At 41.0% G+C, this 26,328-nt stretch overlaps 2 protein-coding genes across 8 annotated transcripts in view; both read left to right on the top strand.

Annotated features, from left to right (window-relative positions):
• Positions 1 to 9,884, top strand: part of LOC104378263 (phosphatidylinositol-binding clathrin assembly protein) — a 28,952-nt gene extending 19,068 nt beyond the window's left edge. Inside the window, exons 10-22 of one of the 7 annotated variants that reach the window (XM_086619473.1) lie at positions 563 to 686; positions 2,518 to 2,654; positions 2,976 to 3,079; positions 3,970 to 4,116; positions 4,572 to 4,631; positions 4,724 to 4,834; positions 5,326 to 5,442; positions 5,568 to 5,598; positions 6,102 to 6,222; positions 8,327 to 8,383; positions 8,714 to 8,821; positions 9,408 to 9,462; positions 9,649 to 9,884. In XM_086619473.1, the coding sequence (XP_086475599.1) occupies positions 563 to 686; positions 2,518 to 2,654; positions 2,976 to 3,079; positions 3,970 to 4,116; positions 4,572 to 4,631; positions 4,724 to 4,834; positions 5,326 to 5,442; positions 5,568 to 5,598; positions 6,102 to 6,222; positions 8,327 to 8,383; positions 8,714 to 8,821; positions 9,408 to 9,422 (1,132 nt within the window). In that variant the 3' untranslated portion in view covers positions 9,423 to 9,462; positions 9,649 to 9,884. The other 6 variants (XM_086619472.1, XM_086619474.1, XM_086619476.1 and 3 more) reach the window with 6 other exon arrangements.
• Positions 9,885 to 14,929: 5,045 nt separating this feature from the next.
• VBP1 (VHL binding protein 1) lies at positions 14,930 to 24,825 on the top strand. Its single transcript, XM_086619616.1, has 6 exons — positions 14,930 to 15,022; positions 19,224 to 19,348; positions 20,410 to 20,476; positions 20,925 to 21,023; positions 22,796 to 22,934; positions 23,615 to 24,825. Exons 1-6 carry the CDS (start codon positions 14,930 to 14,932, stop codon positions 23,683 to 23,685), a joined length of 594 nt encoding a protein of 197 aa, XP_086475742.1. The 3' UTR covers positions 23,686 to 24,825.
• Positions 24,826 to 26,328: the final 1,503 nt, after the last annotated feature.

A 26,328-nucleotide genomic window follows, 5' to 3' on the forward strand; every position in this document is an offset into this window, starting at 1 on the left:
TTCTGTCAAGTGCGGTATCAATATGTATGAACAGTACTTCTAACTGAAGAGTGAGAGGTCTCTTTTGGCATAGGCATTCTCCCACAGAAACTTGGTAAATATTGATAAATGTATCAATCTAAGCTCCATTCCTGAGTTGCTGTCTTGCTCCTCAGATATTTTTTTTGCAAGTATCCGAGGACTCAAGACCACAATATTCTGCTGAGAAGTATACTATATGGGTAATAACTTCTGTGCAGTGTATACTGTTATATGTATAATATGCACAAACAAGCTTGCTGTGCCACTTGAATGGAATTGGATTCCAGTCTAGTCTACATGACCTTGACAAAAAAAAGACAACTAGTATGTTCTGCACTTCCCAGTTCCTATCAGCTGAAACTGGAGGGAGAAATCTTGTGTACTCATGTTGCTTTTCCGTACCAGAGAGTAAGGGAAGAAAAGACTGGAGTGGAGGGGGTATGACACACAGGTAGATAAGGCACTTGGTGATTAAACTGTAAGTGATGTATACCTGACTGTTTTTCTTAATAAAATTTCCTTTAATTATTACTATTTCTAGAGCTAGTGCCCTATCCAGTGCTGTTTCCACACTTGCCAATACAGGAATGTCATTTAGCAGGATGGATGAGAAAGAAAAGCAGCAGGCATTGGAGGAGGAACAAGCTAGACTGCAGGCACTTAAGGTACTGTATTTTTTTAGAAGTTCATATTCCAAGATTTTTTTTTTAACTGGAAACAGGTGTAAACCAAGATTGGCTTAAAATAGTGTATGGTGAGGGAACTCTTACTGTAAGAGAAGCCAAGGCATGATTCTGAGAGATGCAGGTGTGGTGACCCTTCTACCAGGAGTATGATTTGAATAGCAGACAGCTGATATGTCATTTATATTCCTTCTTACAAGAGATTATTTATCCCAAAGATTCCAAAATGAGTATATGATTCTAACTACATCTCAGCAGCTGAACATACTGCATTGCTCTTGTAAGACTGATTATTGGTAGGAGGGAATTATTTTTTCCTCATGATATATGGAAATGTGGCTTTAGTGCGATTCTTCAGTCATGTTGCTCATAATGAAAATACCCACTGTAGTTCTGACCTTGTTAACTGCTCTTATTTATATTTCTTTAGTTTAGTTTAAAAAAGCTTGAAATAATACATATTTAGATATAATTTATGGACTTTGAACAATAATACATTTGAAAGATCATCAGTGTGTTCTCTCTTGGTTCCTTAATGCGCTTTCCTTGGCTCATTGGGACTTGTTGAGTAGTCCTCTTAGTAACATCCTTCTCTTATGGCCTGGATCCTGGTCCTTCAGGTTCTTTTAGCTTGTTTATAACACTGTTTGAGAAAATACATAGTATAAAATCTTGTACGAGGCAAGATGCTTCTTTTGCTGAAAGCTAAATCTGTAGTTCTGTTGTGTCCCAGGCCACATGCAAGTGGGGCAGTTGGGAATTTTTCTTGTGTTGCTTTAACATCTCTACACACACCTAAATGACGAAGCACCTGCTCATGTCATCTGGAGGCCACGTTATGAGAGCCTTAAAAACTATTTGGCGTGTGAAAGTAAGCTTTGGTAATGCAGAGTTGAGTTTCCTCTCTGGAGTTAGAGAGGTCTATTGAAGGTTCTCTGCTTTCCTGAGTTGGTGTAAGACATATTTTTCAAATCTATGTGAAGCAGGTTTTTTGCTATTAGACTTCAGTCTTAGCGTGCCTTGCTGCCTGCTGCTGAACTGCTTCACTTAATCTCAGCAAGTGTTGTGATGTTGTTTTTTGGGGCTTTTTTTGTTTTTGAGGAGTTGCATCAGATGTCTCCCCTCTTCACTGTCTTACTTTTACTATGATAGGACTTGTAGCTGCTGTCATCAGTAATTAAATCAGTTGATACAAATTTTCATTTGGGGGTTGGGGAAGCTTGCAAGCTCACTCAGCCTTCTAACTGAGGCATGTAAGCAGTGCAGAACATACACCTGTGCTGTAGAAATGCAGTGGGTGTATCTAGAAGTAACAAGGGATGTAAACCTAAAATTAACGACATAGACTAGCGAAATAAAAATCTAGTTTAAGGGCAACACTGCGTGGATATTATTAGGATGCACATTGTCAGTCGGACTTCTGAACATCTGAATTGAACTACGAAGAGATCCTACCAGCAGAGAGATATGAACCTTCCTGAACAAAGGGCCATTAACCCTTTTCTCTGAGTGACTATGAAGGGAGCCTAGAATGCGTAGCTTGACTAGAAGCGATTACTTCTAGGCGGTTATAGATAGCTTTAAAAAAAAAGTGATTTAAAACATTAAGTCGCACCTTGATTTTTAAAGGCTTTGTTAAAACAAATACTCTTATCTCTAATTTCAATCATATTTCTGTTTTCAGGACTTTACAGAAGACAAAGTTTCATTTATTAAGACGATAATTAAAATTTCTTATTGGAAAAGGTCTTCAGGACTGAAGGGTTAATAAATGAATAAAACTAAAATGCAAACTGTATATCTCATCTTTCAGGAGCAGCGGTTAAGAGAGATTTCTGTAGTATCAAATTCCACTTCCACATCAGCATCCCCAAGCACCTTATCAGGAAAAAGTGTGAATACCACTGTAGCTGTTGACCTCTTTGCAGTACCAGCCCCCACAACAAATAGGTGAGAGATTCTTTGCTTTATGAAGCAAGCAGAAACTACTGCATTGACCTGCAGCTCCACAATCAACTGCAAAGTACTGCTCCTGGTTGCTTTCTCTTCAAGAATAACCTTTTGCTGATGCTTTCCTGGTGTATTCACAGGATATTTGGTATCAGTCAATAAGAAGTGCTTAATTACTAGTTTTGTTTTATACCACTATTATTGATGGAGTACTACTGAATGAGAGAGTGAGATTGAGGTTGGTATGAATGCTCATATAACACAAGAATACAGTGCCTATCACGTACCTTCCTGTGTGTCTCTTTCTTTTTTCTTACTCAGCATGCCCAACCTTTCCAGTGATCTTTTTGATCTTCAGCCTGCATTTGTTCCAACTGTGCAGAGTACTCCAGCTATATCGACATCAGCAAGCAGCGCCTGGGGAGGTGAGCTGATACGATGATTTGACTGTCTAAATGATGGGTGAAGTCTTAGAATACAAGAAAAAAATAGATGCATACTTAATTGAATCTACATCTTAAACCTTAATTACTTTGCACCCAAACATTTCTGTCCTTGACAGGATAAAAACTAAGTAATCTGAAAGCTCTGGCAGACTATTATATAAAAGTTACATTTTTTAACATGTAGTAATAGTGTCAAAGTGTGGTAGATAGAATGAAGGAGCTATTCAGTAAAGGGGACAGGTAGAAGAAATGTAACTAAAAATCAAAGTTTAAAAATGCTGGGAAATATAAACTAAGCAGATGTAACTGAAAAGATGCTGGAGTAGTATTTCCATTCCATTAAGTGATGTTTAATATACTTTTTATTTAAAAGGTGTTGGTGACTTCGAAGTTCTTATAACAAAGCTGTCGTTCCCAGTTTCTTAGGCACAGCATTCTCTGTACCCTCACCAACCTTCCAAAGAATAATCAGGATAGATGCCAAAGAAATATCTTAAATGCTGAAATGAGGCAATGTTAACACCATTGTAAGTGTTGGTACTTTAATAGGTGGAATTGATACCCTTATGTGCTATTTAAAAGGTAGATTCTCGAAGCCGAAAATGTAGTATCTAACTTTTTGATTGATAAATGTTCTGTCATTCTCCCCCTCCTACTCAATGGCAATACTAGAATTATTTTCCCTAAATAGAGCTGTTAGGATTTTTATCTGAAAGTAAGAATTTTTACCTTTAATGGGCTGATCACTAGGTGTAGTATTTGCAGTTTGACTTTGTCTATAGAGATTCTCATATTCAATCATTTCAGTCTGTTTTTTCTTTTCCATTATTTGTACTCTGTATTCTTTCCTTCACTTCTGCATCTGAAAGGTCCTTTCTCGTCCTCAAATGGTTGTATTGGTTCTCCACCTCATCTGGACATCTTTGACATGAAGCCAGTTGAAGAAGCTGTAAAATCTACCACCCCTTTCATCAATTCTACTTTTTCCTCCAAACAAACGGTGGAACTCTTTAGTGGTAAAAACAAACAAAACCCATGTAATTTCTTTGCAACTGGAGATAATAATGCTAATAAACTGGGCCATGTAATCTTTTTGTGGTTTGGACCAATCTTCACTTCTTATTAACAAGTGAAAATGGTGCATTAATTCCAGATATAGTAAATTATGTTTTCTTAAAATTGTGTTTCTGCAGTTGAAGTAACTCATTTTGTTCAACTTGCCCAGCCTAAACATCGTAAGACTTGCAATGTTGCTGGAATTTTTGCTGATTTCTTTCAAACTGCAGCTTCCTTTCTCTTTTGTGATGGGGAATGCAGGACTTAGTTGAGCTTTTCAAATTTGTTAAATAAAAAAAATAATCCTTTTTTATTACTAAAAATTCTTAATTTTTAACTGCAGACTTAATCTTTGGGTCCCTTCTTCCTTTTTCTCTTCTAAACGGATCTTATTTTCTTCTCTCTTTTTATGAAGATGACTTTAGTGGTCATAAACCTACATATGCTTCTATGTATCATCCTCTGACTGTTGATGGTAATTTGAATTCTTTTTTTAAACTTTCTTGTTTCACTGTAATGAGTGGTATTACTCCATGGGTGTATTTAATTACTGTAAACTTTTTTCAGGTTTTCCTCTTCATTCAGGTCCTCCAAGTACCACCTCTTCAACAATTAATGTGGACTTTGATGCTGTTTTTGGAGGAAAATCTACAGCACCAGAGTACAAGACTACAAGTGGTAAAAACTAGCTTATGACTGATTTACACTCTACAGGCAACAGTTGCTTAACAGTTTTGCATAATTGCTATAGCAGTTGAAAATTTAATAACTTAATACATTTGCAAGCTGATTGCGAGGCTGATAAGATAACAGGCAATCAGTTTAATTGTAGTTATTTGCTTTAAAATTAGCTTTGACTAATCTCATATACAGTGTAATAATGGTTTCCTTTCCTTTTGGGGGAATGAACTTTGAACGTGGCCCACTGGATATCTCTTAACGGGTAAGCTCATGTTAATCTATTTTCAGTGCTTATGATTTCAGTGTTTTCTCTTGATACATGATAATGAGTTCCCTCTGTATAAATATTCCGTGTATAAATATTCAAACTACTTAGTGTTCTATTAAGAAAATACCTCCCTGGCTTACTCATGTCTTTTATTAAATGCAATGGGTCTGTTTTGTTAACAATTGCTTTTATGTTCTTTGTGTAGCTTTTAACTTTCTAGATGATGTATTACAACCCACAGTACCACCACAAAGTCAAAGAGCCACTTTAGCCAACCAGCAAAGTGGAAAAATTTTGGCCAATGACCTTGATTCTTCACTTGCTAATCTAGTGGGAAGTAAGTGTGAAGCTTAACTTTCCAATTTGTTACTGAAAACAAAATAAGCTCCCCCCAAGCCCACAAAAAAACCAAACAAACAACAAAACCACTTAAGGATTTTGTCTGTTTCTCTTTTCCGCCAGATCTTGGCTTTGGAGGAACTCCATCCAAAAAGTAAGTGCATATATCTACTTACAGTATTTTCACATGACTGGTAGTCTCTGGCACAGTTTACCAGCACTAACATTGCAAGAGTCTCAACTCTTGAAAGTGATCTGATACCAAGAACAGCACTGAAACAGTCAGTTTGTGGTCCGTCACCGTAACAGTCAACTTTAACTTTTGAAGTGATTCACTTCAGTTAGTTTTGCATTTGCTGTATTTTTTTTTAAGTATTTTTATGAAGCTTCATAAAAGATATTGCAGTTTAAAACTCCAGTCAATCGTTACGCTGTGCACTGCAGTAATGATAGTTTACTTTTAACACAAAATAGAACCCCCCAACTTCATACTTCCTGGAACAGAGTAAGTAAGTAGTTACTGAAATCCTGAGCGTTTTTCCCCCCATAGATCTCAGCTGTGTATGTGTATTAAGGCATGTTTGGTTTTCCATTATGATGTTGTTGCTCTAGCTGTTGACTTTCTGTGAAGACTTAATACCGCAGTTTCATTTTTAGATCGGATATGCAGTGGACCCAGCCTACAGAGAAAAAACTTACTGGTGGAACAAACTGGCAAGCAAAAACAAGCACATCGACCACGTGGAACCCTACTCCCTTACCCACTATTCCACATATGGTAATTTCTGTACTATTAAAATCACACGTCATTCTAGCAAATGCTACTTTGCTGTTTGAATTAACTGAGAAAATATTAGCAAAAGCTGTTTGGGACAAGACTGAGGACAGCACAGAATGGTTGTAGGATCACTCCTCAAACTGAACGAAGTAGAGATTTTGTGTGCTGTATTTGCCCTCACTGTAAAACTTGTCCATTAAAGACTTAATTAATCAGCCTTTCGTTTGAGATATATCTCAGTTCATAAGTTCTTTTTGAATGGAAACACATGACCCCAAACCAGAAAATTTGATGTGCATGTTTGAGATGCTCCCACGCATGTGTGCGCACACACACACGCATCTTTTAAGAATCTTAAGAGTGTGTTTTAAATGCAAAACTACTGTTCCTTCCACTTTTCACTCTTTTTTTCAGTTTTATCACATGAAACACTGCTGCAACACCTGCAAGGCACCTTAATTATCAGGTCAAGCAGCACTTTGGACTTTTGATAGTGCTCAACGATGACTTCGTATTTTTAACACAGTATGGAATGTATAAATGGAAGTTTTATAGTTATTTAAATGAAGAATTTTTATTTCTTGGAGGGATATTCGTAGGCACCTGACTTTTCCTATGCTTTTAAAAACATTTTTCAAGTGTCTTCTATTCATATATATTCATAAAAATACAAACCACTTCTGAAATAGAGCTGCCTCAGAGGGAAGTAGAATGTTCATCTTGATTATGTGTACAACTAGGGCAATTGCCACATTTGCTGTGAATTTTGGACTGCTGTCTGACTTCATTTTCCAATAAGAATAGCTTTGCCTGTAATGCTGATTTTCCTCATCTGATGTGAGTATAGTCATTCAGAGTTATCAAAGTTGAATAGGACATTAAATCCAGTATTGCACTCAAAAATGAAACTCAAAAATTCACGAGAGGATGTCTCAGCTGTATAGCACTTCTGTGTGAGCCTTCTGAGACCATTAAATCTTATCCCCTCTTGGTGCCCTAGGATATGTTAGAGTGCTGATGCATTCTTATTTTTGAAAGATAGAGGGCACCTGAGCACACGTTGATCACTGGATTTGGGTTGTGTGGTTTTATTTCATGTGTTTAGTACTTTCTGGTCTAAGCATTTGAGTGCTTTATGCCAGGTATCTGCTCACTCATTTGCTTGGAATTCCAACAGCTAATGATGCAAAGAACTAGCTCAGCTATGAGCATGTGTAAAATCAGTGCCTCAGTATCAGAAAGGTCTAACTGCCCTGGCTTGGTCTGTGGCATTCCCAGTACTAACCCTCCAATTCCTGTACAGTCTGTGTAGTCTTTCGTAGTGAAGCATTCTAATTAGCACTCCGTTTTTAATATGATTAGCACTACTTAACTGTGCATGGCAATATGAGGGGTGCATGTATCACTGTCTGTGAACATAACCTGATAAAAGTTACTACTGGCTTAAAATGCTCTTCATTTTTCTTTTTTCGTATTGTGATATGTTGCAGACATCAGAAATTAGTATGTGAGCAACATTTACCTGACTAAACATCTATTGCTATTTGTTTCTTAAGCTGAATGATCACTGGCTTTCTTGGGTTTTTTTTTCTATGCCCTTCCCACACGTGATGGGAGGAAGAAGCAATATTGCATGCCATGCTCTCTAAAAGCTTCTCACACAAGTGTTGGAGACTTGTGTCAAATATGACTAGATTTAGTAAAATTTCTGTTTTCGCTTTGTCTTACTAGTGATAGCTTTCTAGGCAGGGAGCCTATCCAAGTCAACAGGCATGATTACTGATGTTTTGTCCTTGCACTGTTTTTCCTCCCACTTTAATTGTTTTAATAAATTTGTTGAGCATAGTTACAGACGGTTATGGTACTGGACTTGAATCCATCCCTTGGTTAGCATTTCCAGTTCAAATACCTCTTAAATAATTTTCTGTCCTTACTCCTTTTGCTGTGCCAGAATGGAGTACACTATCCTGGATATGTAAGTCAACTTCTTGTAAATACATTGGTTATTTTAAGTATTGAAAAATAATATTTTTTTCAGAGTTTTGTATATATTACTAGTATGCATGAGCTTATCTAAAATACATTAAAATTTTCCTGATTGTAGGTACCTGCTCCTATTGCATACCCATTGACCACACCTCAAGTGCCTGTATATGGAATGGTAAGAAACATGATTGTCCTGTATTCCTAAAAAACGTAGTTGTTTGCTCCAGTGGGTTTCATGGCAGGCATTGTTATGCTCAAATCATCCTGCAACTTGTATGTATTGTTTCATAAGGTCAATAGTGTGTGAAATCCGATTGCTTTTTCACACTGTGCATCGGAAGAGATGACTAAATTTTATACAGCAAGTTTTTTAAAAGCTTTTACTTCTGCAAATGTGTGTCTATATGCTTATTTTCTACTACACTTACAATGTGAAAAGACATACCTTGTAAAATTAGTTTGAATTTTATATACCTGTTTTGTGGGGGTTTCATTTTTCTAACAGGTACCTCCTCAGATTGGAGCTGCTCCTTTGATGGCACCCCAGTCAATGATGTACACACAGCCTGGTCTAAGGCCAACAAATCCTTTTGCACCTGTTTCTGAAACTCAGGTGAACTGTTTTCTTTAATCTTGAGATCACATTGAAACTTCAGTCTTGGTAAAAGCAACCAAATGTTTCATAAAGAGCTACTAATGTATTCCTGCATTTGAAAGTGAGGGGTTCCTCAGTCAAGGGCAACAGCTTTTGCTGGCGAGGAAGCAAATTCAGATGGTGAGACCATGCAAATATAGGAAGTGAGGAAGAAAGTAAAAATCAGACTTAGTGGCTAACTTCTTACTGTGTCAATATTAAGAAAGTGGGAGCAGTGAAGATACATAGAACTTAAACTTCTATGACGTTAGCTGGATACTTAGTTTGGTCATACTGACTAGAGCAGTGGTGAAAGCTTTCTGAAGGATCAGGTGGTGGGGAAGTGAGAGAGACATGGACAAGGAATCATTCAAGCTGAAGAAACTGTGTCTTTCTGCCATTCAAATGCGTTGATCTTAATGTTCTTTGGGGATTTTTTTTAAAGTGCCAAAACCTACCATCTTAACTTGCAAGTAACAAAGCAGTTGAATAGATTTATAATTCTAAAACACTGAGAAAATGTGTGTTATTTAAGTGGCATTAATATGTAATCTCTGCTTCACAGATACAGTTTATGTAGAGCCGCCAAAGCAGCAAGATGTGAGAACAACCAAATACTGGTAAAAAAAAAAGAAAAGACTGAATTTCAATCTTTTCATGATGTAGTCCTGAACAGGGCAACTGTTTCTTCCCTGTATAATACAATATTATTTTGAATCGCAATGCTTTAGAGATTCTTGTTTATAACAGTCACTGAGTGTGAAGTCATGTTTGTTCACTGATTTATTTTTTTTTAAACTGCTCAGCAGAAAACTGTACTCTATTGAGACTGACTCAGAAGGTGCAAGCTGGATTATCATCTTCAAAGCTGAGAAGAGGGGTTACGTGATTGCTCCACAACCTTATTCATCAGCGGATTACCTTAGAAGTTAACTGAGGATGTCAAAGCTATTTATTTTCTCCATAAATTCTGTGGCTGTTGTAACCAAGACACAACACAAATGAAGTTGAGCAATAAAATTTTTATGTGCTCTAATAAATACTCTGATAGAGCAATGCTTGCATTATCATAAGGCAAATATTGTGTGAAATCAGACAGCTTTTTCACATTAGAATAGCTTATAGTAATTTGCAAACTTTATAATGTGAGTTTGAAATGCTGTGAATCAACAAGATATATACATATTGCATATATATATAGTAAAAATAATAAATTGCTCCATTGGTATGTCAGTGTTACATGGCGAGTTGAAAGAGCCAGGCTCTGATATGGGCTGAAAGTCTGTGATGGAGCAGGGAAAACAAGTATGTTACAGAACAGCACGTGCAGCCTCCAACAGGTGACAGTAGCTGCACTTCCATCGAGTATCTTCTCCGCAGGTAACATCCTTCATAGCTCGAGGAAGAGTAGTTTTGGGAGCCAGTGACTGTAGGTATCCCCAACAGCAGCAGGTGGGAGCAATCTGAAAATCTTGTTGCTAACTGCGAGAGAGGCAAGAGATCTAAATTTTTTTTCCAAGTCCATTAGTTCAAAAGAAGCAAACCCTGTAATAGTGCTGACACTTGTGAACTGGCAACTATATTGAAATTACCCAGCTGTCGAGAATAGCTTGTACTGCTTTTCTGAAATGAGAACCTAGTTGTAAACTATATAAAAGTAATTATTTTTAAATGTGTAAATATGTGCAAACTTTTAGATAATCTTTTCTTTAATGCTGCAGTAATCTTTCTTCTGTAGTAATTTCAAGGTAAAAATGCTATGTTAAGAAATCCAGGCTCTTTTTGAGAGGAAAATCTTTAAAATCAAGTAATTTACAAAGTATGCTATTCATGATGGGTCAGATGTGTACGGGCTTCTGGCACATCTTTTGTATTTAACAATCTTCCTCCAAAACTGAAATGGGCTATGAAAATGCCTTATCTTGTATTTTTCAATGTCTGATTAAAAAGTGATAGCATTTTTTAAAAAGTAGTTATTATTAAGTAAATGGAATTGGGAGCAACCTTTCTTCCAGAAGTTTTGTGGCAGAATACAATGAGAAGCTCTCCTGTAAAATGACTTCTACTAATAATATTAAAACTGAGTTTTCAAAAAATGAATAGTTTTCTATTGTTACAATATGTAGACCTCCAGAGTAGCATGTCTGTTAAGTTTTGGGGGGTCTATAATTGTAGAAATACCTGACTCTCACTATAAATGCAAATAGGCCTGAGAATCTTGTCAAACTGTCCTGTAGAGAACTTCTGAAATACAGCACTTTCCTCATAGTGGGAATAAGCCTTCTCTTTTTCAAAATGCTTCATTCTGTCCAAAGAGTGCAAAAGTAGTATTTCTTAACCCTATGGAAATATTTTTGCCAAGTGAAAAAAAAATCAAAATAAAAAACTACCCCTCACAACCCTTGGAATCTGTAACCACTAACTACCTGGGAAAAATAACCTTGCAGAAATTTAAAACTCAGAATTTCTGAACGTGTACTGATTTTTAAAATAATTTGGCACAGTACATAGCAATTTAACGTTCGAGTTTGAATTACAAAGGGCTTCAAGCTTTAATCCACCTTTCTTGGGTTGAACAATTGTATAATTTTAAGCCAATGAGTTCTTCGGTGCCTATAGTTACCCTCCACGTGACGAGGGAATTGATGCCATTTAGAATGGGTCATTGTGTTGAGGGGACTGTCTATTTAAGAAATAGTGAATTCCATTGATTTACTCAGCTTTGGAAAGCCTTGAGTTCAAATCAGACCAGTGTATGTAGTAACAAACGCCTGGGGGTTAACGACGGAGCTGAGCACGCTACAAGCAGGCAGTTTCCACCACTTTAAGCTGTTAGGTCTCTTTCTCGTACTGAGTTGTATAAGTAATAATCAGTTATTTTAATAAAATATGCAAATAAATGCCTAGCAAACAGTATATATTTGTTATAACTTTATTGCAGAGCATTCTGAATATCTGGAATGTACTTGCTCAGAAATGGATTTAGTGCTAGGTGTAGTTTGCACTACTTCTGATTTTTCTCTGGATTTTTTAATGGTTCTTTGGTATGCTTTCTTGTAGCAAAGCTGTCTGATACCAATTTATTTAGTATTAAAAAAGGAGACACAGCCACAAAATACATCCTAAAAGCTTTATAAGCTACCTTCTTTTTAGTCTTGTTCCGAATGTTTGATACATTAAAACACAGCTTGCAGATTTATCCTTATGAAGAAAAGATTGCTGCACACACTTGTCTCTGCACAGAAGTGCACAGGGCTGCGTTTTGCCAGCCTCTTCCTTGTGCACATATTGGACTGCATAAAAAGAGTACTGTGTTTTAAATAACATACATTGGAAGTAAAAAAAACAAGGACTAAGGATGCTATCGAGGCTTTTATGGCTCAGAACTTGTTCTCCAAAAAAAACCCAACACTTTGAAGACAAAGGTTCTTCTTGAGGGTCACTGTAATAGCCCGCAAGAGTTGCAAATAGTAGTTGTGATGAGTAAAACACTGAGGAGATGTATATAAATGTGACTTTCCCTTTTGTTTCCTTCCACCTTGTTTGATCAGAATGCTGGTCTGAATACTGCAGAAGGCAGGTAACTAAGATGTCACTCCGTGTTTGTCTGAACAAGGAGGAAGACTCGAAGCGCGCTGTGTGCTTTGCGTTGTTGTACTGTAGTGGGTCATTCAAGCCTAACTGTTGGGACTTCATGCTGCTACAGGGAGGCTGTCTTTTCATGGGATATCCCGGAAGATAACTGCTGGAGGAATTTGGAAAGGTTCATTGTTTCAGGTCTGTTGAACTTGAAAGTGTACCTCTTTTTAAGTGACTGGGATTTTCTAATGTTCTCTAAATATAGTTTGACTTTGCCTCCAAGAAGTTATTGAATTGAATTTTTTTTAAATTTTGGGCACATGTACTAGAGAAATCTTGGTCTGTGCACACAGTGGTGGAATGCTTGTAGGTAAAAATAACTAATGAACTTTTGTTTAAAAAAATAATTAAAATCAATGAAACCACACACAAAATCCCCTTCTGGTTATAAGATTGGGTACAGGGTGTATCCCTGTCTAAGTTTTTTGATGTGTGGCAGGGAGGGTGGGGTTATAATTAGAATAGTATGCACTGTGGATCGGTGCTGAATTTGTACATAAAAAGGAAAACTTTGTTTTGGGTAGTTTGTATTGTAAGGATAACATCTAAAGGCACTGTGTATCAGTCATTTATTTCCACTTAAAAGATTATATTTTTGAGCAATGGAAACTGTACGTGTTATCATTTATACATTACCAATAGCTAGGAAAATAGAGAACCTGTTGCTATTACTCTGAAGATGTATTTGACTTGTCATTGATACATACATCACTGCATCACTACGCAGATTCTCACAGTCATTTATTTAAGAGATTGTAGTAACTGGTACAGTTACAACAGGAATTGTAACATCAAATCTTTCAGTATATCTCAAATGTGTATCCTTGTGATTAAGTTGAATCCTTTACCAAATGTTTGGCTGGAATTTCATCTTGGAGCAATGACAAAATAGGTGCTGGAACAGATTTCCCTCACCCCAACCCACACCTTACGTTATTTATTTGATAGGTCTTGTTTTGTATGTTATGTTTTTCCCCATAACAGGTTTGTGCCTTTTATTGGATATTTATTTCAAAGGAGCTACTATAATTTAGGTTGTTCAGGCTTTTTTTCAGATGTATTCTTGTACAGCTGTTCCTTTACATGAGTTCCTTCATTTTATAAGAATACAGAATGTGTGGAAAATATACTAGCCACAAACTGGAAAAAAATTTTGAGGGTTTATGTTCTATGAATTAATAATTTTTTAAAAAGAAGCCTAAGCACAAGACTGGCTGTGTTGATATTTTAATTGTGGAACTTCGCAATTTGTTAATACACGAACTGTTTGTTTTTTAAAAACTGCTCATATCCAATGATTTGAGGAAACAAGTTTTGGAAAAAAAATAAACTTTGGCACATGCAAAATGTGTGTGTGCGTGATCATTCTTCAGTGTGCCCTAAGGTTTTCCGTAATACTAGTAGCAAGGGCTGAATTGGGATGCTGGCTTAGTTTGTTACTCTTCTGTGTTTACATTTGGTATTGTTCCTTGTTTGAATTATCAGTGTAGTTTAACTTCATCAGCTGACAAGTTTTCCTTTGGTCCGCTTTTCCTTTGGGAAGTAGTGACTGTTTTTTTGCTGTGTGGGGCAATTGGAGGTGATGGTGGGGAAGGCACGATGCTGGTTGCATCCCGGTAGGGGTGACTTCAGGTTCTCTCTTGAGGTGTCTGGCTGCATTCAGATGAGAAATGAGTCAGATATTTGACTTTCTCACGATTTTTGTACCCTCGGAGTCACTGTGGTGCAGGGAGTGCAAGGGTGGTGTTCAGAGCTGCATCCTGCTGTGTGAAAAGTCTCAAGGTGGGAGATCGCCAGCAGGAAAACGTTGAGTTGTGGAGCGTTTCCAGCCTGCGGCGGTCCGCCAGCCGGCTGCTGGCGTTGGGAAGGTGGTTCTGGTTCAGCTTCCCTGCTGTGAGAGCCGCCACTGCAGCAGCGCGCCAGGGGCTGGAAAGGCCACGCCGACAACATCTGTGTCCTGCAGCTGTGCCTCGTTTCGAAGGCCGGAGGCTCGAAGATGAGCGGTTTTTCTCTCGCTGAGCTGCGGCGCTTTCTTGAGCTGTTTCGTGCCACCACCCGCCCGTGGGGGTCGCGGGCCGGGCCGCTCCGCGCTGTCGGGGGGGCAGGGAGCGGGCCCGGCCCGTGACTCGCAGCGGGGCGGCGGGAGCTCCGACACATCCGTAGCGGCGGCTTTGGCACCGACCCTGAAGAAGCGGGCGGGCCCGGCACGCTGCCGCTCCCCGCCGCCGCCCGCCCGCAGCCGCGAGGGGCGGGGCGGCGCCTGAGCCCGCCCCCACCAATGGGCGGCGCTTTAGGACGGCGCTGCCCCGCCCACTCGCCTCCGCCCTCGCGTCTCGGCGTCGCTCGAAGCCCGACAACCAATAGACGGGGTCGCTCTCGGCGCTGGCGTGATGACGCCTCACGCCGGCGTCCCGGCGAAGGCCGCGCACGCACCCTCGGTTCCCCAAGATGGCGGCGGCCACCAGCGGCGAGACGGGGTGCGGCGACGCGCCGGCGGGCGAGAAGCGCGGCCCCCTCGGCATCCCCGAGGCGGTCTTCGTGGTGAGCAGCGGCTCCGCCGGCCGGGCCGCTCCGCGCCCTGGCGGGGGGTCGGGGGGGGGGAACGGGGGCGCCGCGCTTCGGCAGCCGGGCCCGGCGCCTGTGAGGCGGCACCTGCGGCGGGGCCGCGGCCCGGCGGGCGGGGCCCGGGGGAGCGCGGGCGGCGGCGGGGCCGCCCCTGCCGCGCTGCGGGGCCGAGCGGGGGCTGCGGGCATTAATACGCTGCGCAGCAAACTCCCGTCCCGGTTTTTGGCGTTACCGTGTTCTTGCACAGGCCGGCGAAGAGCGCGGCGGGGGTGGCCGCTCCCGTGGGACCCGCCGAGCCGGGGTTCCGTACGGCCGTTCCTGCGGCGTGGAGCACGCGGTGCCACCTCTGATTCACTCCCACAGCGCCGGGATCCCGCGCTCCTGGCACCCTTCCCTGCCTCCTCCTCGCTTATTCCGTTCTTACTCTTAAGCAGAATCACCCTTCAGAAGCGACGGCGCAGTCCAGCCAGGTTTCCCGACTTTCCAAAACCCAGCAAACCTCTGTCTTTTGGAAAACAGGCTGAACTCGTTAATCCAAGTTTAGAGAGTGATTTACCGAGCGTTTAATAATTCTGTTCTCTGGTTGAAGAGAAGAATTCATCAACTTAATTTTGACATTACATCACCTTATATCTGTTGTTCACTTTCTGCTATAAGCTAGCTCTTGCTGAGCTGTCTTGGTGGCGATTTTATTTCATTTAATCAATAAGTATCGATCAGGCTGGCCATACCTGGCTGCCGCGGTGTCATCTTGAAACGTCAGATGGCCTCCCCGAATGCTCTGTTCATCATGCTGCTTTGTTACTGAGATTTTCTTGGACTTGGGACATCTCTATTTCTCAGGTCTGTCTTGGTATCTCTACCAGAGCTGCTTGGATTGATCAGATACGACTACTCTTACAGAAATAAATTGATTTGACTTGTATTTTTGTGCTTCCAGGTCTAGTGCTTGTTTTACCTATGTGTCTTGCTAGGGCATAGGTCCTGAACAGATGGTTACAGTACCCTTGCTTTCATTGCATCCAGATCCTACTTTTTCTTTGAGGTTCTTCAACAGTTATTGGCATCTGGCAAATCTTGCTGGGGTGTAAAACCATCACTACTTGCAGCTAACTTCCTTCCACCCCCTTATGGGAGACTAACGTAGATGCAAGGGAAAAGAAGGAGCCATGGCTTCAGCTGCCCTACGAGACCTCAATCTTTGTGACAGAGGAGGACTCGTGGTTTGTGCTGACTCTGCAGTGGAGGTAGCCACCCTGGCAGGGAACAGGAGATAACTAGCCCCAGCAAACCCTTTGAGGGTATCTGTGACGTCCCTCGTTTTCATGGTGGTAGCTGTTGATGCAGTTCATGTTTGGTTCCACGTTGCTCCCTTTTGATACTGGTGTCTGAAGTATCTCACGTGCCGTACCACGTGACCTGGGGGAGTTCTGGGAGTCGTGGCTTAGGTCTGTTCTTCTCTTCGGTTCTTCGTAACCTGATGTCTGGATCTAAAACCCATTTAAGTTTCCTGATTCTGTTTTGAGAGGTGCTCTAATCAAATACAGATGTCTCTGCAGAAGAGATCCTCGATGGTGATCTTAAAGTACTTGGATGTAGATGTTAAGATAGTCGTTCTTTTATTCAAAACGAGCATATGCTAAGAAGTTTTTAACAGTATTCTGCTTCAGAAAGTGAAAATACTAGTGTCTTGACTGCCTTGGAACCTCAATATTACACCTTCAGTGTAATATTTTATTACAGGTTTTTTCTTTAGAAAACAGGTTTCTCTTTCAAAAACATCATGTGCTATCGCGATGATAAAGCCTTGCTGATCACTTGCTTGATGTTCCCTCCCTACATGCTACATGGACAGTCTTACTGTGAATCTTGTCTTCAGAGATGTTTTCTGTAAGTGTCTTAATTCAGTGGAGGCTCTTCAGACAGCTGATGGCAGATACCTTTTCTTAGGCATTGATCTGTGGATTCTTGTCCCTCTCCGGATTTCAAGCGACATAAGCACTAACTCAAGTTCTGACTGGAGTTTAAAAAACACTCCAAATAGAACTTTCAACTCTGTTTTCTTTGGAACTGTTGTCCAGATGTCTCCAAATGAAATGCCTTCTTTATTCTGCCTTCTTTAGCATGCCTGTGAGTGGGAGGACAGGGGCTGCAGATCTGAAAACGTCAGATGTTCTCTGTATATTATCACCCATAGGTGATGATAACTCTCCGCAGAAGCAGAGTGAATCCCTGCAGCTCTTTATTTGGGTCATCACTCCAAAGATAAACATAAGGCCACATGGGAATGTTTTATCCTGCTCGATTTCACTTAGAGAGTGTTTGTGTGGCTTGAAATTTGCTAAAACTGTGTTACCTTTACGATACTCAACAGGGGTGTTGTGCCAGTGAATTTTCTTCCTAAAAAGCTAGAGATGAGATTTGGCAGGGCCTTGCAGAACCTGTAAGGTAATTCTGCAGCAGAGATGCTGCGTGACACAGCATGAAGCAGGGGTCCTGCCAGCATTGACACCCAGCTCTGCCACAGAGCTCTTCTGGTCACGCTCAAGGAAGGGACCGCGTCTCAGCCTTGCGGTTGGGTAAGATGGGCCAAAAGCCCGACCAGTGGGACTTGGAAGTTGCAGCTGGAAAACCTGGGTGGAAAGTCTGATCACCAGTATAGAGGGGGCCTGGTTCACTTCTCAGCATCTTCTTTTCAGGAGCACTTGGGTTCTGTCTTATCCGTCTGTACAAGCAGATGGTAGCTGAGGCAGAGGCAGGGTGTTGGGCAGTGTGTGGGGTGAGTTGTTGCCCACCTGCTTTTTCTGTCTGTCCTGGGTGATTAACGGGAGCAGAATAGCTTCCACAAGAGGGAGTTTCTTTTCAGAACATCCTCAGGCCTCATTTCTACAACACTTTCCTGAACCTAATCCTTGTTTTTTTTGGTTAATGCTTCACTACAGGCTTCATCAGGAGGCAGGAATGCTTCATGTTCTGTTGGTGGTCAGGTAGCTCAAGGTGTTCCTCAGGCAGTTAGTCTGAAATGTGGTCTCTTGAGTTCGGTTGTACCACCTAGATCATGCTGCCTGACGCAGTCTGCTGTGGAGTTCGTATTTCTACTGTGGGTTTCGTTAATGACAAGGAAGGTGGGTAACTTCTTCCCAGGTTCAGCAATTTCTTAGTAAGTTTCTTTAGCCAAGAGAGCTTAGGAGTCACAATGAGGGGACCCAGCTATACGTCTGATGTTACTTGAGTGATATTCTAGTAGTTTCTGATGTGAAACTACTCAAATGGGAACACCTAGTTAAAAAGCAGAAGCTGAAAGGCCTGTGGTAGGCTTCCTTCAGATTTTACAAAGCTGTATAGGCCAACGAGGACAGAATTAGCACGGGGGATGAGTGTGGTCACCTGGAATTATACAGAGGTAAATGTTGTCGAGGTCAGAAACACGTGGCTGGTCTCTGGCCTGACATGCCCCTCATGAGGCTGGGGAGGTTGCTCACAGGTGGATGAACTGCTCCCTGGGGGTCTGAAGGAGGCACTTGCAGAGGTCAGCATCCTTCCCTGCCCAGGCCTGTCTTCTCTGGCTGCTTTTCCAGTTGATGGTAGGACTGGCTGGAATTGTTCTCTAGAGGTTTCTGTGGCTTCCTGCTGACTGCAGAAGGAGTTTTTGAAGACAAGCTGTTTACTACCACAGAGCCTGCCTGAGCAGGTACCACAGTTTTCCCCTCTTTTGCCTCTTTCTTTGCCACAACACTCTTGATCAGGCCGCAATTCTTTCCCTTCATCAGTCTTCTCCTAAATAGTTCGTGATCTGAGTAGCCCCAGAGAAGCATTATCCCTGCTTTACAGGTAGGAAACCAAAGTTTAGCTGTGGTCTGAGGATACCCATCCCTCTTAGGTGTCATTTGACATGGGCCAGGACTGAAAGCACCACTAACAAGGTACTAGCAAACGTGGTTATGAAACAATCCTTGCACCTATTCTGTAGTTTCCTTCCAACAAAAAAAGAGGGGAGGGGAAAGTGAAAAGGTGACAAAGAAAGGAAACAAAATGATTTTGTCCTTCACTCCAGAATAAAAGTTTGTTTACATATAAAAGCGCCTCTAGACTTAGCTGCAGTAAGATGACAGCATGACTGCATCTAGGATTTCTGTAAAACTCTTCTAACATTGAGGGTTTCTTTCTCCCCTTAAAGGAAGACGTAGATTCTTTTATGAAACAGCCTGGAAATGAGACAGCAGATGTAGTTCTTAAGAAGTTGGATGAGCAGTATCAGAAGTATAAATTTTTGGAACTTAATCTTGCTCAAAAGAAAAGGAGGTAAGTCCTAATTTTTGCAGAATTGAGAAATGTTTAGCACAGTTCTGTTTTTTTTTTTTTAAATAAGTCTAGTTTTTTTAAGTATCCCAAGAAGTAAGAAGTTGATGTTAGGAGAGCTAATATTTGCAGTGCTTTCAGGAAAGGCCAGCTTTTTTCTTTCCTCTTCCTGAGAATTACTTGCAAAAGAATTTACAGTATTGCTGAATTGGTCCTTAGCCTTTAAGGCTAAAAAGTGCTGCTTTAGTCTCTTAATTTTGTCAGCCTAGCGTCAATAAGAACACGTTTTTGTCAAGCGACTGCTGTATCAAGCCTGTAGCTTTTGGTTTAGTGATCTCATCCATCTTCAGTAGCTTCAGAATTGATCTGAAGCTAGGCAAAAAGCAAATTTTTAAAAGCTAAAGTCAAAGCTTCGAGTAATATGTAGATGAAACTTCTTTCATGGACGAATATCCCGGGTAATTTCCACCTGGCAGTCGCTGCTGTCCAAGCCTGCTGGTTGCAGAGGAGGGCGGCCCGGAAGGCCAGCGGGGATCCCGGCGTCTCTGCCAGGCTGCTGCAAGGGCTGCAAGGAGGAGGGATGCCCTGACCTCTGGAGAGAGCTTTCGTTTTAACAGTGCCGCGTCTTGTAGCTGTAAACTGTTTGTTTAAATAGTTTGTGGATCTCAGCAGAAACACACTTGTTTTGTTTTATCTGCAGTGTTTTTTATCTGTATTTCTGCTGAGGTTTCCCTCTCCTCCAGGGAGATCAGAAATATGCCAAAAGACACCATTTTAGCAAACAGGTATCTGTTACTGTTAATGTGTGTTTGTTCCAGTTTGGAAGCTGTATGTGTTGCTCTGCTTCAGAAAACCATGGAGCCTCAGTAGGGAAGAGGCAGGTGAAGCTGTAACTGCGATGCCTTTACATGCCGTGTCTTTCAAAGCTGCGTTTGTAAGCCTGGGAAGCTGTTAGAGTTTCAGGTTTTGAAATGGAGGTTGGATTGTATAATAAAACTGATCACTTGTTTAGGAAACTTTGTGTCTCTGTAAAATAATGAATTATGACTGTTGTTAATTCACAGGCTAAAAAATCAGATTCCTGAAATTAAACAGACATTAGAAATTTTAAAACACATGCAGAAGAAAAAGGTAAATTATTTTGAATATCTAATGAGTATGAGAAAAGCTAACTACCTTTCCACCCTAACAGAACACATTGCAAGAAATGTTTTGGAGAGCACACTTAATATGCCTTTATAAATAACAGAATTGTTTTTAAAGGTATGTAGTACTTTTCGAAAGCTAGTTCAAAAAAGTTAATGTTTGTAATGCAAACTTCACTTGTAATAGTGTATAGATTGCAGCTAAGCTTGGGCTTCATCTCTATTCTCTATAGAGATTTGTGTATTTTTTTTTAAATGCTTTATTCTTGGAGCTCTAACTTGAATGTTTAAGTAAAATGACATAGAGTTCCACCAAAGTTAATACTGTATCAATGACAAAAAGCAAAAAAGTGTGCTCTTTACTGTAAGTTTTGTGCCTTTGACATAAGTTTCTAGTGAAAATAGCAACTTTAAGTTTTATCATTTGTCTTAAGGATTCCACAAATCCAATGGAAACCAGATTTTTATTGGCAGATAATCTCTACTGCAAAGCTTCAGTTCCTCCTACAGATAAAGTTTGTTTGTGGTTGGGGGTAAGTAAAATGGAACTTTCTCTGAAACTGTTTAAATCACTTACAAAAGGCTGATGAAAGGCAGCGTTGGTTGCTGTCTGCTCTGTGCTTCCCGTGGCTGCGGGCATAATCCTGTTCACGTGTGCACAGTGGAGCTGTGTCCTGTCAGCAAACACAACGAGACAATTCCAATGCATTAGTGAAGGTGTTGTATTCGATTTTATTTGGTGCCTGAACAGTAAGCCTTCAGAGGATTGTATTTTGGGTCGATTGTTCTTTCCAAAAAGCATATTCCTGAATGTTTTCCTTACTTCTCTGCCTTTGTGGTTCGAATTACCCTCCAGCATTGCCTGAGATCGGAATTTGCCTGGCAAAATAATTTAGTTTGGCAAGTAGCTTCCCATCTTCTCTACGTTATTTGTATTTAGCATCTTGCTTTCTCTTTTCATGCATGTTCTTAGGGAAAGATGGGATTTCTGTTACTCACAGGTACCTGCCAGCATTTAGAGTGGAGTTTATGCTGAAGACTGGTGGGATCAGAATTCAAAACACATATTTCCAAGTACTTAAATGGTATCAGGATGGGCTATTTTGTATTCAGAGGCTTCCTTATATGTGGAGACAACCTGCTAATGTTCAATTACTTCCTTATATGTGGAGACAACCTGCTGATGTTCAATTTGAGATTCTAAATCCCAGATGTTCCCAAATCCCTGTGTTGGCTGCCAGACAAAACCACTTGTTTAGGACAGAAACACTTAACGCATGCAGCATCCGGACTGATTGAGCAGTTACTCCCAACCTCTCTCACTTCTTTCCTATCATAAAAGAGAAGATTTTTCTGATACCTGTGGCTTTTAGGAGACTGTCATCAGAATTCATGAACATTGACTTTCATGGAGCATCCCAGGTTTATTTTGTAACAGAATATCAGAAAAAGTTCATGCTATGGATAGTTCATACAGAAAAGCTGTAGTGAAATGCCACAAGCAATTTATTATATTTAGGTGTTCTTGGCCTTCTGCCTTTATCCTCCTTGTTGCCTACAGTCTGCATGTTGGGCTGTGTGTGTTACTGTTATTGGGGAAACCATGTCTTCCAGATATTTTAAAAGAAGAATGGCTTATCTTGCTCTGGCAGCCATGTGCAGCGTTCCCTGGGATCGTGCCTAGTTAGTAGGATGGGGCTCTGCTCAGTGCACAGTTCTTGAATGGGACGGAGTTTCACTGGTGCATCCTCACTTGATACTGCTCTTTTATCTCTTCGTGTGGTAGCGTCTTACTGAAATAAAGATGCATAGATTGAAAACCACCACAGTGTAGGACAGGACTTTTATACATGTTGTATCTTTAAATACCTGTAATACTTCTTGTTAATGACCATTAGGCTGTTTGTCAGCGTTCCACACAGAGCTCCTAAGGTTAATCTTGAATGAAAACCAAATTGCTTCTGGAGTGGTGTGGCACATGAAAGGTGCTGCTAAGAAACGTGAAGTCTCTCGCTTCTCGAACAGGGTGAGATGAGATACCCGAAAGGCTGAATGCAATCCACAGGGAGAGAAACCCCCTGTTGCTTAGCTATAGGAGGAGAATTTTTTTAAGTCACTAGAGGGATTTATTACTCAGTTACTGAAGTGGTGGAGGCCTCAGGTGGATTCTGAATCGTGTTGTCTTGGCCTGTGAGGACAGCCTCTGTTAATGTGGAAGTTGCAAACAACAGCCTGAAACAAGCCTGCTATGGCTCGTTCCTTACAATGCAAGAGTAAAAGCTTTTATCAATGTTTCTTTTTCTAGGCCAATGTGATGCTCGAATATGACATTGATGAAGCTCAGGCTCTGTTAGAGAAGAATTTGTCAACGGCCACAAGAAACCTTGATCTTCTAGAGGAAGACCTGGATTTTCTTAGAGATCAGTTCACCACTACAGAAGTCAGTATCCTTTTTTTTTTATTTGCAGGGAAAGAGGTGTATGTGAAAGCTAACATGCAGGTAATTACCAGTTTCCTGACCTTGTTTTTATCTTAGGCTGGCTGCAGCAAGCTTGGTGCTAACTTAGGCATCTCTTAACAGGCTTTTTTATTTCTTCATGATGTCATGAACCACCTCCAGGGGTGTGGGGATTTTTTTTCTGTACTTTCTACTTAAAAACTATTTTAATGATGAGGGTAGCTGTCACCTGAAGCATTAGATTTAGTAAATGAAGGCACAACTACTTGTGTTTTCAAGTTGATGCTTAAGCTGTGCTAGTGCTGCAGGAAGTTACGGGTGTGTGAAATGGGCAAACACAGCTGATACGGGCAGGTGGACTGAAACCAGAAAAGAGGAGCTGAAGATAAAACTCAAAAGTGTATTTCTCTGCAATATCTTTCTGGAAGTTTTGAAGTAAATGGTATAAATGCTGCAGTTATTAAGTTACTAGTATTCCTGTGTGCTAAGGCTTTGCACCAAGTCAGCTCTTTCATTAAATCGTTTCTGTATTGACTGTTACAAGTGAGTGAAGTGTGGCCAACTGTAGATCTTGCTTTTTCCCTTTTTGTTTTTTTTTTTTCCAGTTTTTTTCTGTTGTTTTCTTTTCTGAATGCATTAGCTATTTCCTTAATTCTACACCCTCAGATATGGCTAGAGTTTATAATTGGGATGTAAAGAGAAGAAACAAGCAAGACCCTTCCAAAAACAAAGCATAGTTTTGCCAATTTTAAATGTGGTTTCAATTTCCAAATATTTTTTATTTAAACACCCCCCCAAGTTCATTCTTAAGGGACTGAGTTACTTTAAGCATTTCAGTAAATGGTAAAATATATAAAAACTAATGGTGAGCACCATTTTATTTATTTGTAAACTCAAAATTTGGTTTCATGCATGCTTCATGAAATGAATTATTCGAAAAGGCACCACACAGTCCAGCGAAGGACATAGTATTTCGATCAGACCAGTCTGTCATAAATAAATTTCTACTTGAAAGCTTGTCTGAAAAAGTGAGGGTCATGTATGGAATGGAGTCTGACATTTTAGCACGTTAAGGTAATGCAGGGGTTTACTTTTTCATCTCTGTGTACAGCCAATGAAGTTAAAGTCGACTTGGGCTGGGAAGACACACAGCTGTAATGTTCTAGGAAACAGAAAAAAATACAGTGAAGTCTTGGATTTTGTTTCAGTCAGTTAATTGGCAGCATCGATCTGCAAGCATTCCTGGATATATCCATTTGGGATAAACTTGTTTTTAATAATTATTGGTTAGTTAACTGCCTGTTTCTGAACTCTCAGCACTTTACGTACAACCGTTTGTGACTTGTCTTCAGAGAAGAGTGGCAAGTGGCGCACACAGCACAAGCTATGTCAAGACTGCAGGTGAGCTCACCCCGTCCTTCTTCACACACGTGCACACACGGCTTATTTTTGCAAACGTGCTGAACGAGGACACCGAAATGCTGATAGCCTGTAAACAAGGGCCCTCCTATTGACCATCCCTTAGACAAGATGTCCAGTTCAAATGTCTTAACGCTCTCAGCCTCCCCGGTGGTGAAACCTGTATTAGATAAGGATGGTTTACTGAAGCGTGACTTCTGGTGTTAACAGTTGGAATTTTTTTTTGGTTCTTACCAAGCCTTGCAAGATTGTTGCCTTTTACCTCTGCAGTTTCTTTCTAAAATGAAATGCTCAGTGGTGATGTCAGTGGCTAATGTTCACATTCTGTGACTGAGAATACAGGTTTCGCTGCGAAATAGATGCAAACGTTAACTGTTCGATCTTCATGTAAGAAACAATATACCTGTAAATTTTTTGTACTTTTATTTCATGATATTAAAATAGTAAAACTAAACAGTTGTGGCAAACACCTGGTTTTGCGCATCTTTCTTTGCATCATGAATCTGATGTGTGACCTTTTATAACGCTTCCCTCCCTGGACTGGGGGGGTGGGGGGTGAAAAAATCCAGTTGAAGCAGCAGAGAGGAGAAGTGTAGCTGCTGAACGCTGGCTTGAGCGGAACGGGGAGCGCCAGTCAGCACGTCGACGTGGCGAACACCAGCGACTGGTTTCACAGCACGGTGGCTGCAAAGGAGTCAGAGCTGCTGGGATGGGCACAAAACAGATAAATCCTGGGCGCCGCTCACCAGGGAGTGCCTGGGCTTGGCTCACCCGTGCCTTTCCTGCACGGGGATACTGGTTGTTCCAGTGGCTTTGGCTGCAGCAGGGAAACATGTGGCTCGAGTGTGTTATTTGATTAAGAGGTGCCTGCCCGCTGCTGCACGTGGGGCTGCTCAGGACACTGCTCCCCCCTTTTCCAGAGCATCAGCACCGACAGGAAAGGCAGCGGATTTCTCCTGCCGTTTTCTCTTCAGTTTGGATTAATGAGATCCCAACAGGCCAAAGCGTGCTCCCCCTCCCTCCGGCTGGTCCTAAGGCAGCAGTTGCCTTTGTTGCGCGCAGCGAAATGGCGAGTTAAGCGTTTCTGCACGAGCAAAACAAGCGCTGTGTGCAACTGCCAGTGACCTAATGCTGGGCATGGCGGGGGACGGCGTTCCAGCTGGAATTGCTCTGTAGCTGCACGAGGTGTCTGGCGTGGGGGGGATGGCAGATGGCTGCAGCCATCGTACCTCTTGTTTTGGGTGGTTTTTTGTTTGTTTGATACAAAGTAAGTTAAAAAAACAAAACAAAACTCATAGATATAAGAACTCAAGCTTGCCTATGACTGATCACTGTCCTTTGCTGTTAAACTTTGTTACTCTGAGTAAGCACCGAAGGTCAGTTGCAGCAGCTGTTCAGCTACTGTGACACTAGTCCTGCCTGTGGCTGAGAAAGACCTGGAGGGGCTAAAGCTGGTTTTGGCTACTACTGAAGGGAGAAGGAGCTTTTTGTGGCTTTTTTTTTGTTTTTTTTTACAATAGCCAGTGTTTCTATAGTTGCACTAGTTTTTTTTTTCCTCAGTGAGGCAGTTGGCTGGTTCTGAAGATCCCAGCAGCGGCCCTTCAGAGAAAAATGTATAGCAGATGCTGTTGCAAAGAGCCAGTTTATTGTTGAGCCAGTCTGTGCTGGACTTTCCGTGACGGCTGCGGTACAGCTGTGGTACAGGTAGTGGGTACCTTACTGAGAAAAGAATGGGGAGGGGGAAAGAAAAAAAAAAAGCCACCAGAGTTTCTTTACAAGTTTTGAATTTCACATTATCACATAGTAACCATTTTGCTAAATACAAGCATATTTTCAGTCACATACAGACAGCTAAATACAGCATTATTTTCACATTTCGTTACAGTGCATAACAGAAAGCGAGGAAAGTGTATAGTAGGCTTTTATTCTGGAGGTTCTGAGCAATTTCAGTCTAACATGCA

The sequence above is a fragment of the Tauraco erythrolophus genome, chromosome 13 (genome assembly GCF_009769465.1).
Source record: "Tauraco erythrolophus isolate bTauEry1 chromosome 13, bTauEry1.pri, whole genome shotgun sequence".
Classification (NCBI taxonomy): domain Eukaryota; kingdom Metazoa; phylum Chordata; class Aves; order Musophagiformes; family Musophagidae; genus Tauraco; species Tauraco erythrolophus.